General features: G+C 40.7%; 1 protein-coding gene across 1 annotated transcript in view; it reads left to right on the top strand.

Annotated features, from left to right (window-relative positions):
* The first annotated feature begins 2,420 nt into the window (after positions 1 to 2,420).
* The window catches only part of MINPP1 (multiple inositol-polyphosphate phosphatase 1), a 28,794-nt gene continuing 13,791 nt past the window's right edge, over positions 2,421 to 17,423 (top strand). Inside the window, exons 1-3 of the mRNA XM_070945251.1 lie at positions 2,421 to 3,252; positions 14,233 to 14,430; positions 17,209 to 17,306. Coding sequence (XP_070801352.1) covers positions 2,421 to 3,252; positions 14,233 to 14,430; positions 17,209 to 17,306 — 1,128 coding nt within the window. The remainder of the gene's footprint in view (positions 3,253 to 14,232; positions 14,431 to 17,208; positions 17,307 to 17,423) is intronic.

Genomic DNA, 17,423 nt, shown 5'->3' with positions numbered 1-17,423 from the left:
TTATTTATTCTCCAAGCTTGTGGATTGGTTTCCAAACGTTTCATTACCAGGCAAGGTAACATCTTCAGTGGAGTTTATGGGATGTTAGTGTCAATCTCCCTAACCCCAATCCTGCTGAAGATGTTATTTAGCCTGGTAATGAAATGTTTGGAAACCAACCCACAAGCTCGGAGATTGAACCTTCACTGTCATCCTGCACCTGAGCTACAGATATTCGCCACTATTGCATAGCTAATAATCATTCCTCCTCCTATTTTCTCACAACAACCCTGTGAGGTAAATTGGGCTGAGAGAGAATGACTTGCCCAAAGTTATCCAGTTAGTTTTCATGTCTAAGGCAGGACTAGAAATCTCCTGATTTCTAGGTCAACTCCTTCATTACTACTCCAAATTGCTCACTAGCCAGTTATTTTAACAGAAGACTTTAGGTGGTGTTTATTGAGCGTTTAAGGTACTTATTACTTCCAAATTTCTAAAAGAGATAGTTGAAGTTTCACTGGTATAGTTTGTTTTTCAGGGCAGGAGAGAACATAGCAGAGAAGAGCTGTGGCTCAAGCTGATTCAAGGAAACAATCACGTTTGTTATTCAATTACTTGGTTTTGTTCCTCTATTTCAATTAATTCAATATATTAATGCATTGACAAATATGCTGTTTTTACATTCTTACTATGGTATAAAATTTTGCCACTAGGCAAATTAAAATCTCTTTGGAAAATGAAATAAAAGTTATTAAGAAAGGGGCTTGTAATAAGATTTGGCCTTACAAACAACTAATTGGTAGATGGTATATGATTATTGTGAAACTGGAATCTAGAATTAAAAATAAATTAGACTCTGCTGGAATAACTACAGTGAAAAACATGCATGTTTTCAATTGTGGTGGATATGCCCAGGAATAGGAATGTTGAGGGTTAAATATTAATTTACAGAAATTTGTACATTTATCAATCAGGAATCAAAGTACATCCACAGTTACCTTTCTTGCAAATACAGTGATACCTTGGTATTCGTCAATTGGCTCCAGGAGTTTTCATCAGTCAAAAAAATGATGTCTACTTATTAACTCAGGTATGGTAAGATATAAAAATTATAAAAAGGTTTAAAGCTGGAAGTTAATAGTTTAGAAATATATATCGCTGTCAATAACATCTTGAAATGTATATTTATAAGGTATGAAAGCTTCTGTACTGTATATTGAGAAAACATTGCATATTACCTTGTTTTTAATTAGTAACCAATCAGGAACTGTTCTTTTAAACGTTACATGTCATTGAATGCTAATAGGCATTTCAACTTGAGACCATTTCATAAGAATATATACAGTAGGTGATGGAGCCTGCAGGATCACTTTTGTGTGATGAGTAGCCATACAAATTTGATTAATAAATAAAATACTTTGAAGTAGTGGTTCATTTCTCAGTGTTATACTCAACTTCAAATTTTTTTAAAAAAATATTCTTGTAACATGGACATCCTAAATTGTCTTTAATATTGATAGAATGCTTTTTTCTCTCCTTTATTTTCAGTACTGTACTCTAAGCTATCTAAATAATAGAATGTCAATAATATTTAATCATATTAACTGAAACATCACTGTACTGAGACAATACAATGTATTAAGATTTATAATTGCATAATAAAGAAAAAAAAACCAAAACTTGACTTTGTGATATCACAAAACGGGTATGAAAGAGTGGAGCCAACAAGAACCCACCACTTTCTTCAAAAGGATGAAAGTTCGATAGACACCGCAACACCCAAAGAAGGAGGGCAGTCCTTACGTCCGGATCACCAGATGCTGCTCGTGTCAGCCGGACCCCTGCTTTCTTGTATTTTGACGTCATGTCACTGACATTTTAGCATTATCAAAGTTAGCTTTAGACCTTTCTCCCTGGAGGCCTGGGAAAGAGCCTTGCTATTGCCTGCATTGGCCATGCAGGACAAAAACTAAAGGTTTCTCACAAAGATGAGAGAGGCAAACTACACTGCTCAAAAAAATAAAGGGAATACAAGCAGAAGACATCCGAGATCTGAATGAATGAAATAGCCTTATTAAATACTTTGTTCATTACATACAGTAGTTTTGTGTTCCCTTTAGTTGTTTGAGCAGTGTATAAACTACTGTATGTAATTCAGTACTACTGTATGTATAAACTACTGTATGTAATTCCTCAAGGAATTCTGGGAGTTGAAGTCCACAAGTCTTAAAGTGGGCAAGCTTGGGAGTCCCCTGCTGCTTAGAACAGAGCTGGGCAAATATGGCCCCTTTATGACCTGTGGACTTCAACTCCCAGAATTCCTGAGCCAGCTTGGCTGTCTTAGGAATTCTGGGAGTTGAAGTCCACAGGTTGTAAAAGGGCCACAGTTGCCCACCCCTGCCTTAAGAAAACGAGCCAGAGGAGGAGGAGGAGAGAGCGCCATGCTGACTGTGGGCGAGGAGGCCTTCCAGAGGCTCAAACGTCATGGAGAAAGGCGGCCATTTTGGAGAAGGGCAGGAAACGAAGGCAGGGGGTTGCCGCCGTGCCGAGGCGTGGCCGCCGTTCTCCAACCTGGGGAGGGAAACAAAAGGGAGGCGGGCGGCGGCGGCGGCAGCGAGGACTCGCGCTCTCCTCCACGGAGCGAGTTGCCGTCGTTGTCCGCCATGTGCTGCCCAGCCACCCGCCCGCGCTTTGTCCCGATGCTGCAGCTGCTGCTGCTCCTTCTGGCCAACGGGGAGCTGCAGGGCGACGCCGAGACGGCCGAGCGAGCCACGCTGCTGAGCCCTTTCTTCGGCACCAAATCCCGCTACGAAGAGCTGCACCCGTACCTTCTCCGGGACCCTCTGTCGCTCGGGCCGCCGCTCTCGGGCTTCCCGCTGCCGCCGGCTTCCTGCACCCCGCTTCAGCTGAGCGCCGTGGTGCGCCACGGCACGCGCTTCCCCACCCGCAAGCAGATCGAGAAACTGGCGAGCCTGCACGGTCTCCTACGGGGCGGCGGCGGCGGCGGCGGCGGCGGCAAGCGCTGCTCGGTGGCGGAGCGCCTGGCGCGATGGGAGATGTGGTACCAGCCGAGCATGGACGGGAAGCTGGCCCCCAAAGGCTTCAGCGACATGGGGATGCTGGCCAAGCGTCTGGCCTCCCGCTTCCCCAGCCTCCTGGCTCCCGGTCGGCGCCTGGCCTTCACCAGCAGCTCCAAGCACCGGTGCGTGGATAGCAGCAAAGCCTTCCGCGAAGGGCTCCGCGAGGCGCTGATGAGCGGCGGCGGGAAAAACGGTGAGTCCGCTCTCCTCAGGCTTGGGGAAACTCGCCTGCGGGACAATTTCACTTTTTTTAAAAAAAAATATTTTATTTGCAGGTAAGGCCACCAATCAATGTCTGTAGCCTGTTCTTTTCATTCCTGCCTTGTTTGAAATTCCCCTTGACTGTTTTAATAGATCTTGGTTATCTTTTCATTTGGTCCATGTCTAATGCATTTGGGTAGATTGGTGCCTCCGTTGTGGAGAACCATTCTGGAATTTTATCATAATGATTTTTTATTTATCCCTTTGCCACGTTTGTAATTAGTGCATCTCTAATTAAGTGTGGTTGAAAATAGTTATGCTGTTTATTTTTTTCCTTCCCAGAAAAAAGTGTGCCCCCCCTCTCTGCAAATCATATCCCTCTAATGCTAAAATTCTTTTATTTCGTAATTCCATCCAGTCTTTGATCCATATAAGTGATGTTGTTTTATAGTAGGTTTCCCAATCTGGGAGTCCAAATCCTCCTCTTTCTCTACTACCTTGCAGTGATTGTATTTTGATTCTTGATTTTTTCCCCTGCCAAATATAGTTTTAAAAAAAACAAATATTTTAATGTTTTGCCCTTCACGTTTCATTCTGTCCCTCCTTTGGCGTTGCTCCTTTCTTCTATTACTCTTATTCCACTATTTTCTTTGATATTAGTGTTAACTCTTGTCCTGCAACTAGTTGACCCTGGTGAGTTGAGTTGATCCTGGTGAGTTAGCCAAGATGAATTGTCATAGATTCTCCCATGCCCCCCTCTCCAGCTTCCCCCAGGTCAGAAAGGAAGAAATAAAAACAAAACACCTTTCCTCAGCTCCTTAAATTGCATGCTATTTCGTAAAATACTTTCCCTCCCTCTTTACATTGCAAATTTGTTTCATAAAACGCTCCCCTCCTTTAAATTACACATTTTATGATTCATGGTTGTTTCCAATACAGATACTTTTCCTGCACCTATCCAATTTTTACTTTCCTTGAAGATATCATTCAACCCTGCAGAGGGGGGGAAAAACCTATAATACTGTGGGTTCTCTCCCCCCCACTTAAAAATATCTTAGACCTGAAAAGATTTTTCCAGTAGCTGGGGTACAGCTAGAGGTGGGGGTCTTTTGGCTTTTCTGGTCTACAGTTAGACCAGAACCTCTCTCCTCTCCCATGCTGTTCAGCCAGCCTGGCAGAAGGGCTGTGGATAATGGAGCAGGTTATGTTTTAAATACTCCTTGATCCCCGAAGTCCCTTGATCTGGAAGAAACTGCATTCAGTAAACAGGTACAGATTTACAGTTCTAGGGGTTCAGGATTCATTTGAGGTCCTTCCTTTCCCCAGTGGACTTTGCTGGTGTCATTTAAATCAGAATAGAGCTGGAAAGGACTTTGTAGCTCTTCTAATCCAACCCCCTGCTCAAACAGGAGATCCATACCATTTCAGACAGATGGCTGTCCAGTCCTTTCTTAAAAATCTCCAGGGATGAAGCACCCACAATTTCTGAAGGCAAGCTGTTCCACTGGTTAATTATCCTCACTGTTAGGAAAAGTTTCCCCTTAATTTCAGGTTGCTTCTCTCCTTGATTAGTTTCCATTCATTGTTTCTTGTCTTGCCTTCTGGTGCTTTGGAAAATAAGTTGACCTCCTCTTTTTTTTTTTGCTGCAGCCCCTCAAATACTGAAATACTTCTATCATGTCATCTCAGTCCTTCTTTTCTCTGGACTGGCCATACCCAATTCATTTTAGGGTATATGTAGGGGAAAAAAACCAAGGTAGAAATAACTGAACACTATGGGGCAAGGTAGTAATTATTGTTTACATTTCTCTTCTGATTGTAATTAAAAGCATTGTTACTCCTTGGTTGCTGACCAATTTCCAAAACATTTCAACTCTGGCTGGATTTCACAAGCAACTCAAAAGATCTACGGGTAGTCCTTGACTTTTCAGTCACTTGAATTATCAGCTAAGGTAGTGATAGGCTGGCTCAGCAGATACTTACCAAACTTCCAAACTTACCAAAGACGTGTTTTAGCATGCTGCACTCCAGTTTCTAGATAATGGAATTTCAATCACTAAGTAATGTCATCATTAAAAACAAGATGCCACATGATTGCTTTAAGACTGTAATCCTGTCTCTCCCTGTTAATCAAAAACTGTGGAGTGATAAATTGGGGAAATAGTGAGATTGATACACAAAAGAATATATTACAATTATAATGAGCACATTAAGGCTAGAAGTTGGAAGACAAAAATTCTGTATGTGTAATTGTATTATTACTGTGAGCACTGTGTGAAAAATATGTCAACCCAGTCATTACACTGTCCACAAAAAAATGTTGGTTGTTAAAGAAAAACTGTAAATAAAACATATACAAAAAAAAAATACTGTGGATTGTTAAGCAAGTATCCAAGCCAACCCATTCTGAGCTTGGTACCTCCCAGCCCTGACCCTCAGTAACATAAGGGGCTTACTCCAATTGCCCCCACCTGCTTATCTTCCCCCATCTGTGTGCTATTGTCAGGGTTCCAAGTAACACCCCCAACGAAAGAAAGCTCTGACGCTTGAGTTTCCTCAAAGTTCCATTTTATTAGAAATGTCATATTGGCACATCCGGGAAAACCCGAATCTGAAAGCTTCCGGGAAAGTTCAAGTCCCTGCCCAACGCCCACATGTCCATCACATGGTCCAATCAAAACACCGTCCCAACTGGAGATGCTTCCCAGTCTCATCTGTCCAGGTGCAGGGCAAGATGTCCTTGACTCCCTGATAAAGGAATGTTATTATGACTATATATCATTCATGCTCCATACAATCCCCCCTCCCAATTTCCCACAGTAGTAAATGTCGTAGGCCTGAAGGCCAAATGCAAAAGATGGCTTCCAGGCCTAACACCTAGCTCATCTCAGTTTGTTGTTTTGTTTGTTTGTTTTTTGCTCCCACTGCTGATGAGGCATGCCTGGCCTGGCTATTGGGCCAGGCTGGACTAGCTGTACAGGAGTGGGTCAGGGAATTGAAAGCAGTCCCTGGGTGACAGCATGTGAAAATGCTCCTTTTTCAAAAAGCTGGAGTGCAGCATACAAAAACACCTCTTTGGATGTTGCTTGCCCTGCCACACACAAGTTCATTAAGTCTCTGTTGAGCCACTCTATCACTGTCCTAATTCTTTATCTCCAGCTGACAGGAAACGACATTCTCAAACAGTCCTAACCAATTTTTAAAGGAACAGCAAACTTTCATCTCTTACGTATACCTGTGTATCTTCTGTTTACAAACTTGACTCGTACCCTTCAATCATCTGGGCTTAAACTAACTTCGGCACCCAGTCATTTTTTCCATCACTTCATTCACCATGATGGTTTATCTGGAAGTCAAGAGATTGGAGTGCAGCAAGCAAGAAAAGCATTTTGGGGATTAACTCTTGCCCTGTCAAAATCCACTTGGCCTCCTTCAGGTAGTCCTTGACTTAAAACCACATTTGAGCAGAATATTTCTGTTGCTAAGCGAGATAATTGTTAAATGAGTTTTTGCCCGATGTTAAGATCTTTCTTGCCACAGTTTTTGAGTTAGTAACACAGTTATTAAGTGAATCTGTCTTCCCTACTGACTTTGCTTATCAGAAGGTTGCAAAAAGTGGTCACATGATCCCCGGACATTGCAACCATCCTAAATCTAAATCAGTTGCCAAGCATCGCATGACCATGAGGATGCTGCAATATTCGAAGTGTGAAAAATGGTCATAAGTCATGTTTTCCAGCGTAACTTTAAATGGTCGTTAAATTGAACTGTTTGTAAATTGAGAACTACCTTTGTTTGTTTGTGAGGGGCAGTCTCATCTCTAGCCATCCGCTGCTTTCACATTGCTTTCTAAATCCTGATTTGGGGCTCATCTTTATGAATATGTGATGCTCCTCCTTTCCATGCTTTCCATACTGATCCTTTTTTAATTGCTATCTCTTTCTTTTAAGAAAGAAGAAGTGTCTTTGAGTACCTTTTAAATTAATGTGCTGAATATGCTATTAACTTGGGAACCACCGAATTAGTTCTTTTGTATTTATACTGCCTGCAGGCTATACATTGCCCTCTTGCTGCACAGTTTAAAAATGTTAATCATTCTAGCTAAATGCAAGCTGCATAATCCAAAGTATTCTATCACAGAAACATTCTCAATGTTCTCATTTACAGCTATCTAGTGCTTGGAGAAAAAGTTAGATTAGTTAGAGTTTGTTTGTTTGATGATCCTCAGATCCACCTTTGACCATTGCTTTCCTAACACTTGTGGTATGATTTCTTGTAAAACAAAGAAAACAAAAATCTGCAGTCTGTGTTCTAAAATAGGTCAATATAATGTACAAACATGCCCTGAATTCCCTTTAAAGCTTAGGGGGAGGGAGGAGAGAGAAAATTCTGATTCCATTTACATTGGATCATCATCCACTCACCATGACTCTCAGCCACTCACAATATTAAACGCAGTCTCCAGCCAGCAAAAAGTTGAATTTTCTAACTTTATGTTACACATCGTAACTTTGGAAGCTGAGGTGATAGTCACAGCAAATGCCAGCATGGTGTAGTAGTTAAATGTTGACCTGGAACACGGAGTCCCAGATCTAGTCTACCTATAGTTAGTCCTCAATTTATGACTGTAATTGAGCTTGGAATTACACACACACGATTTTACAACCTTTTTGCAGGCTTTATCAAATCAACCTATTTTTTGCCAGAAATTAGAAGTAAATACAGGTAGTCCTCAATTTACAAACCATAACTGAGCTCAAGATTTCTGTTGCTAAGTGAGACATTTCTTAAGTGAATTTTGCCCCATTTTACTACCTTTCTTGCCACCATTACTAAGTGAATTACTGCAGTTGTAAAGTTGGTAACACGGTTGTTAACCCATTGACTTTGCTTGTCAGAAGGTTGCAAAAGGAGATCACATGACCCTGGGACACTGCAACCATCATAAATATGAGTCAGTCGCCAAGCATCTGAATTTTGATTACATGACCGTGGGGATGCTGCAACGGTCGTAAGTGTGAAAGATGGTCATAAGTCACTTTTTTCAGTGCCGTTTTAACTTTGAGCGGTCACTAAATGAACTGTTGTAAGTTGAGGACTACCTGTACCAGTTCCTGGCAAAAAAAGAAATACCAAAAATCGCAATCACGTGACTTGGGGATGTTGCAAAAGGTTTTGAACACAGGTTGGTTGCCAAGCGCCTCACGTATGATCACATGACCATTGGAACTTTGAAACTGGGTTGTAAATAGATGTGAGAAAGTCCGTTGTAACTGACTGTCCTCAGCCGAGGACTATCTTTATGCCTCACAGGGTGATTTTTATGGAGAACAATAGGAAATGTTATGTACAATGTTACGACCTATAAATATATAAATAAGAACAGAGAAGTTAAATAGTAAAACCAAGTTCTGTTTTGTTTAGTTTCTTTTTTGCTTATCCAAGAACAATTTTGGGGTCATTAAAAAAGGCACTTCCTAATTTATTTGAGTAAATTAATCACATATTTTTTAAAATCTTTTTTAATTAACAAAATACAAAAGCCAATGAGAAAGAACACACATAGTTATAAAAGAAGAAAACAGAAAACTTAAAAAAGAATTTTTGCATTTCACATTACACTTTCAAAATTGAAATTCTCCATGAAGGGAGTTTCCTAGCTATTAGGGAACAGAAAACAAAAGAAAACTATAGCGTGTGTGTGTGTGTGTATGTATGTATGTATATATATATATACATACATACATACACACACACACACACACACACTTTTTGTTTATTTTTTCCTGTTAACAAGACTAGAGTAGAGAGGATTTTATGAGGCTCGTGTATATTTTCATATATTCTTATTACACTTTATTTAAGTAATAATTATAGAGGTATTACTGAGCAGGTATTGAAATAATATTTAGATGTAGATTGGAAAAATGCATATGAGTGAGCAGTGTGAGGTGGCTTCAATAGAAGTATTTATGTTGATTTTTATCACACTTTTTTATATTTTTATAAATAATTCAAGATGGCGACCATACCTAATTCTCAAACTCTAGCGATTCTCAGTCATCCAGGGACATGGTTGTCCCAAAGGTGCTTTTTCAGGAGGCAACTGGATTTTCTTGTTTTTTCTTTGAAGTCGTTTCGCTTCTCATCCAAGAAGCTTCCTCAGCTTTGACAGTAGATAGTGGGGAATGGAAGGAATATAAAGGAATATAAATCCTTCCATTCCCCACTATTCTGTCAGAACTGAGGAAGCTTCTTGGATGAGAAGCGAAACGTCTTCAAAGAAAAAACAAGAAAATCCTGAAAAAGCACCTTTGGGATACCTAGTACTTCTTTTTCTTCTTGTTTTCTCCACTACAGCGAGCCTGTGAGGTGGGTTACACAGAGAAAGAGTGCCTGGCCCAAAGTCACCTAGGCAGTTTTCATGCCTAAGGCAGGATTAGAACTCACATTCTCCTGGTTTCTAGCCTGATCCCTTAAACACTAAATCAAACTGGCTATTACAAACTTTGGAACTTGAAGTATGGTTTCTACGTCTCAGGAAACAGTAGCTCCAATATAATCTGTGCTGGTTAGACTTCAACCTTTGAGTACTATAATCTATTCTTAGAGCAGTGGGGAAGAATGATCTGGTGACTTGAAAAGAAGTCCTCTGAAGAGAGAATACAAATACAGTACATTTAGCCTTAAGAAAAGACAAGTGTGGAAAGTTACAGCAACATTTTTCATCAAGTTCACTTAGAAGGTTAAGATTTGTTTTCTGTTGTTCTGGAGCATAGTAATGTTCTTAAGTTATAAGAAGACAGATTTTAGCTAAATACTAAGAAACATCTCAAAGCATTCAACAATAGAACCAATTTTCAAGGGAGGCAATGGGTTCCCTTGAAATTTGTTCAGACGGGCAGAGTAATCACCTGTCAGGTCTATCTTGATGTTAGAGCCTGTTGTTAGCTGTAATCAAGTTTTTCGAACTTGGCAACTTTAAGATGCGTGTACTTCAATTCCTAGAATTCCCCAGCCTACATGCCAAGTTTGAAAAACACTGGACTAAATTATCCTTTCCATCTCTATGATTCTGTGTTTTGTGTTGGGACGGAATGGGAAAGGATATAAAACCTGTAACTAAGGTTCCAGCATCTTTAATCATAGTGGCATGTCTTTGATCTATTTCCTTTGACGTATTTGGAAAAGAAGATAGAAAACAGCTGTCAGTTTTGAGAGCGGGATTCAATAGCTACAAAATGTGGCAATGTATATCTAATTTTATTTATTTATTTATTTATTTTTAAATTTGTATACCGCCCTTCTCCCTGAGGACTCAGGGTGGTGAACAGCCAAGTAAAAACATAAACTACAAACATTAAAAATACAATTAAAAAGATATATATAAATTTGGCCCCATGATTAAAAACAATAACAGACAATTAAAAACATTTTAAAAAGTGTTAGGCCAGCCCGGCTTGCTGGAAAAAGAAGGTTTTAAGGGCACAGCGGAAGGCACCGAGGTCTTGGATTCTCCTTATCTCTGGGAGCAGCTGATTCCAGAGGGTAGGTGCCCCCACAGAGAAGGCCCCCCCCTGGGCCTAGTATATTGTTAATTTTTTCATCAATTTGTCAGATAACTGTATTTTAGGCCAATCTCTCATTTTCTGCTGTGCTTTGAAAAATAGTCAAAAACATCAGCAAAAAGAATGTAATCCCTGCTTTGTTCCTCATGTATTTGTACATGGCAAAAGCTGGGGACAGACCAGGCCAGATTGAGAGATGACTAACAATAGTCTCTTTCCCAGCAACAGTGGCTTCATCAAATAGTAATTAAAATTAATTCAAGATAAATAGCCTTTATGACCACAACTGGGATTGGAATTTCCATCACTGAGCAAGGCAATCATTAACTGACTTGTGCCTGATTTTGCGGCCTTGGTTGTTAAGCAAATCACCATGGTCATTACTGAATCATACTGCCATTAAGCAAATCTTAATCTTCCTCTATTGAATTTGCTTGTCAGAAACCATCTGGGAGAGGGTCATAAATGGCAATTACATGACTCTGGGGTGCTACAATCATTATAAATACAAGCCACTTGTCAAATACCTGAATTTTTACCACATGACTGTGGGAGATGCTGCAGTGGTCATATTGTGTGAAGACCAGTTATAAGTCTTTTTTTTTCAGTACCGTGGTAACTTTGAACAATAGCTAAATGCTCTGAAATCAAGGATTACCTAATTAAAAGTAAAAGTGATTAATGTATTACAACCAGTGTTCCTTAAATACGTTCCAGAGGAGGGCACTGTTTTGCCTAAAACTTACAGATTGAGTTATGAGTGTGTCTAAGAATAGTTCAAGTTTGCATACCCATTCACTCACCATGGCAATGCAAATCATTAGAAACAGTACTCTTAAGACTTTCAAGCAAGGAAATCATAACACTTAATCTTCAGCTCCATAAAGTATTGAAACTTGAAGCTATATGAGTGGCTGCTGTATTGTGATTAAAAACATCTTTTGTACCTTTGCAAAATTTCCTGTAAAAGTGTCACAAAGTGTGGAATTGATGAATGCAGTTACCTAGCCCTGTCCAGGTTGTCCAATCCAAGACCACAGTTTGAAACAGTCCTTTTTTTGGTCTGGCACTTGGCTCAAGTTAGACAATGCCAAGCTATCTGGACTTTTGGATAGAGGAGGGGCCAGCACCATCACATCCAAGGTCTAGTTGCCATGTTAGGGCATTGTTCCATCCATTCAGTTGTTCAGTGGAGTCAGTCTGGTGCTTGGTCAGCTGTTGCCACTTCTGATTGCATTCTTTTTGGCCAGTAGTTTCAAGCCTGCTCCTGTCTCCTTCCAAGCCATTAAAGGCCTGTCATCCAGTCTTTGGGCCCGGAATGATTCTTTTTTCTTTTGGTAAAAGATATTGCCTTCCCCAAAACAGACTGATCACACATTTCCAACAATTACTCCTTGATATTGGGATAATTCCACTTTTTTTTTTTTATTACCATTTCTTAGTATTCTTTCGCCACCATCAATGCTTGATACATTCACAATTCCTAATAAACAGTCAAATCCCAATGTTTTGGTATGTAATTCAACATTGCACTAGCATTATTAACATTCAAAGATTTTCCCATAAATCTACTAATATACACAATACACGATCCCCATGACAGCCATATGATTATAAAGCCCAATATCACGTAACCACATTGCTTAGCAACTGCAATCCCACAGTCCCATTTGCTATTGCAACCCCAGAATCATACAGGCCATTAAGCAGGAAGATGCAGGAGTCCAAGTAAGCAGGAGTGAGGATGCCATGGTCAGGCACTACGGAATGTGGTCAAGTGCCACAGGCAGTGCTACAGACCATGGTCAGGTGAAAAATTGACAGGAACAAGAGCAACTTCCAACTTTCTACTGGCTCCCCCATTGACATCATTTGTGGGAAGCTGGCTGGGAATGTCAGAAATCACGATCATGTGATCATGGCTCACTACAACATAATTGTGAGTCAGGATCAAGTGCCCAGATCAGGATCACAGGTCTGTAGGGACACTAATGGCTGGAACTCTGAGGACCGGTCGTAAGTCCTCATTCAGTGCTGATGTAACTCTGAACAGCCATTGAATGAGAGGTCATAATTCAAGGGCTACCTTGTACTAAATGATCACACAATGATATAAGGTAGATCAGTGAACACCTTCAACATAAAATATCTGATCTCCATCCTTTCGAGTACTTTATTGTTTTTCTTGAAACAAACAATTTCATAAGATACTATGGGGAGGGATTGTTTTGGAGCTAAAGGCTCAGTTATAGAAGGTCTAATTTAAATCAAGTAATAATAAGCAAAAGATGTTCAATAACAGTTGCAGTAGGCAACTGTTAAGTATCATCCTGCATCAAAATGGTACGGAATAGTCAACCACTTCCAGTGATCAGTCAGTTAATACCAACGCATAGACTAAGATACCAATTATAATAGTTGCAACAAGTGATTACTAGCTTCCAGTTCCCCTGGATCTTGCATGTAAAACTAAAATCTTGGACTGAGTTGTGATTTCTTTGTTTTTGCCGTTGAGGTCCATGTACATTCTCCTAATATTGCATATTAAATTGATATGATACCACTGCACGTAAATAGACATAATACAGGTAGTCCTTGAGTTACGAATGTAATGGAGCCATTCGTAACCTGGAGATTTGTGGGAGTGAATCGTACCTTGAACACAATCACTCCCTCCTTTTGCCCACGCATTTGCTAATCGAATGTGCAGCTCGTTAAGTGCACATGAGGTATTTCGGGGTTGGGAAGGCCATGTGGGGGCCTAGTGATGGAACAGGCCACCTGCTTAAAACCACCCAAGGCCTCCTTGACCCACTGAAATATCTCACAATTGCTTCCCCCCCCCAAACCTGCTGCGCCAGGTCACTTACCATGCGAAGATTTAGCAAGCTGTCTCTTCTCCAGCTTCTCAGCCAAGCGTGCCCCTCCGATGCTATGTTTAGGCCTCTGCAGGCTGGCATTTTTCTGGCAAAATCGGAGCTCCGTTTAGGCCTGATCAGGACCCGCCCCTCCTAACCTCCATTTTGGCCGGCAAAGTGCAGGATGAATTTTGCAGAACCTCTGCAGTTGTTCGTAAGAGTGAACAATTGCCGTACTGCTGCAAGACTCGTAGTTTCGGGACTTGTTCATAAACACTAGGGGGCGCTGATCACATAACTTCAAACGTTTGCTAAGGGAACACTCATAACCCGGGGATTAACTGTATCATACTGTTTGTGCCACACCCAAGGATGCTGAAAATGCTTTCAATGGATATTTAGTGAAATCTTCATCACTAGGAGAAAAGATGTTTACATAACTGATTTAATGCAATTAACTCTTAAGTGTACACTAGTAGTTATAACAGCAATGTGATGACAATGATGAAATAAAGAAATTGTTAACATTACTTCGTTTATTTTCAGTTACATTGACAGAAACATTTGAAATCAATGATAAATTGATGAGATTTTTTGATCACTGTGAAAAATTTGTACGAGACGTTGAAGACAACGACACAGCCATGCATGAGGTTGACGCCTTTAAGGAAAGCCCTGAGATGATGAAGGTAGTGAATAAAACCACACATACTTTGTGTCTACCAGCGGAAGACTTAAATGCAGGTAATACTCAGTCTTTGAACTCTTGAAGCTTATTGTGTTTGCTACCTGTCTTCGGTTATGATAAGGATCAGGTGGACATGAAATGTTAAACATGATAATACCACTTGAATTTGAACCTCTTCAATACCAAAGTGTCCTGGTTGTGGGTAGTATGTCTCACGTGCACAAAAGTAGTCCTTTACTTATGACCACAACTTAATAAGGAACATCCCTCACTAACAATACAACCATTAAGTGAGTTATATGCGATTTTACGACCTTTTCTGCCACACGAATCACCCATGGTCACTAAGTGAATACGACTTTTCTGTATGACTTTTATATAGACAGCTTCTTAAAGGGCAATGACCCTGTTGATTCATCCTCAGTCTTAAGGGCTGGTCAGGTTTAAATCTTCATTACCCTGACAACTTTGCTTGTCAGAAGCCGCCTGGAAAGGTCACAAGTGCTGATCATGTGATCTTAGGATGCAGCAACCATTGTAAATACACACCAGTTGCCAAGCATCCAAATTTTGATCACGTGACCATGGGGCCTGCTACAGTTGTCAGTATGAGGATTGCCAGGGGTGGGCTCTACTTACCTTTACTACCGGTTCACAATGGGATTGCACGTGCACGCTCGCTTTGCTTGCACGCATGCCTTCTGCGCATGCGCAGATCGCTTCTGATGACATCAGGGTCAGTGGGCGGAGCCTCCCGCCGGTTTTACTACCAGTTCTATAGAACCGGTCTGAACTGGGGGCAACCCACCACTGAGGATTGCTCGTAAATTGCTTTTTTCAACATAGTCATAACTTTGAATGGCCGTTAAATGAATGGACATAAATCAAGGACTACCTGCACATTTGCCACCAAGAGTAAAAACTGAAACTTGATTCATGTTTATGTGGTAGCCTGGAGAGAGGAGACAGACGTTTACCATTGAGTCCCACTGATTGGAAAGGCTTTGTAAGATCAGGTGTGGAGGACAGAAAGGAAGTAACCTATCAGCAATTTTCATGCAAAGCTCAGGTAATTCAATCCCCAAACATGTAACTGCTGTAGAGCATCCACTGCTAGCAAGCTGAGTAGCTACTAATAATATCCTTGCCATCAGTCATTGTTTATACTTCCGTTTAGTAAGGCTTAAGTAAATGCACGCTACAGATATTAGGATCACTGTCTTTTCAAAAACCCGAATAGGAGAAAAATCTTAAAATTCATCAGAGTAACAGCGTGGAGTTATATAAGCAGTGGGCTTTTTAATTAGAATATCATGAATGAAAGAAAATACAGTAAGTACAAAAGTAGGTAAATAATTGTCCTTTATATAGTATGCATGTTTATGTATAGTATGTTAATGTCTGCCTACGAATGAGAATGTAGAAAAGATAATATATTAAGTTTCAGGTTTCACACTTTGCAGCTTAAATGGACAAGCATTTGAACCTATTTATTTATTTATTTATTTATTTATTTATTTATTTATTTATTTCTTAAATTTATATTGCCACCTATTCGCCCAGGGCGACTCAAGGCGGCTTACAGAATATAAAAACCACATTTAAAAAACAGTAAAACGTAATAAAAAATCAGATAAATTAATGTTATAAAATCACTCCCCACCTCCCGCCCCAGCGATAGCTGATCACACGAGCCATGTAATGGGCTCCATCCTGCTCTGGGTTCCCCAGGCCCACTAGCAGAACCAGTTCTTCAGTGCCTTCCAGAAGAGAATTAGAGTGTGGGCTGTTCTAATCTCTGGGGGAATGATGTTCCAGAGAAAGGGAGCCACTACAGAAAAGGCCCTTCTGGGTCTCACCAGGTGTATCTCCCTCGGGGATGGGACCCACAGCATTCCCTGCCTCCCCGCTCTGATGGGTTGGGTAGATGTGACCGGCAAGAGACGGTCCCTCAGATAACCTGGTCCCAAACCATGAAGGGTTTTAAAGGTGACAACCAGCACCTTGAATTGCACCCGGAAGCAGATCGGCAGCCAATGCAACTCCCGCAGGAAAGGTGATACATGTGAACACCGTGGTCTGCACAAAACCATGTGGGCCGCTGCATTTTGCAACAACTGGAGCTTCCGGATGCTCTTCAAGGGCAGCCCCATGTAGAGCGTGTTACAATAGTCAAGACGGGAAGTGACTAAGGCATGAGTGACTGTGAGTAGGGATTGCCGGTCCAGGAAAGGGTGTAACCGGCACACCACTTGCAGTTGCGCAAAGCCCTCCTGGCCACGACCGTCACCTGCTCTTCAAGCAGGAGTCGTGAGTCCAGGAGTTTGCAACCATCTTTGGAAAATAAGGACCTATAAAAATTCTGTTTTTGCTTATACTAATCAAACAAGTTCTCTGCACACCCTTAACACCCATCTGCATGTCATTTATGAATAATATAGATAAGTTTATATTAAACATCTGCCAGTTCGTACTTTACATTTTATACATCTTGACATCTGACTGCAGATTGTAGATGCAAAGATTGTAGATGCAGAAATTGTAGATAAACCAATAAATTCTGTGTGGCGCTATCCATTCAGCGGAATTGCGAGTTGTCTGGGAAAAGAAGTAACAACTTTGTTTGTGGTACTTTCTGTTCTACTACCATGTTGTTTCTCTGTAGGGCTCTATTCCTGGATTAATGTTTCAGTTTCCTTTTTTCTTCACTGATATGGGAGTATTGTAAAGTAATGTTTTCTCCTTTTTTGAAGTAGGTTTTTTCATCTTGCCATTTTTGAATAAGTATCTTAAAAGCCGAGTTAGTTTATTGCTATCTTATTTTTCCCCTGCAGATCTGGTTCAAGTGGCATTTTTTACTTGCTCCTTTGGACTAAGTATAAAAAACATTAGCTCCCCCTGGTGTTCACTGTTCAACAAAGAAGATGCCAAGGTAAGTGTTGAATACAGGTAGACCTTGACTTACGACCACCATTGAGCCCAAAATTTCTGTTGTTAAGTGAGACTTTGTTAAGTGAGTTTTCTCCCATTTTACGGCCTTTCTTGCCGC

Source organism: Pituophis catenifer, unplaced genomic scaffold (genome assembly GCF_029215685.1).
Source record: "Pituophis catenifer annectens isolate HBS135680 unplaced genomic scaffold, rPitCat1.0.hap2 SCAF_6, whole genome shotgun sequence".
Lineage (NCBI taxonomy): Eukaryota > Metazoa > Chordata > Lepidosauria > Squamata > Colubridae > Pituophis > Pituophis catenifer.
This window is presented reverse-complemented; position numbering and strand designations above follow the sequence as displayed.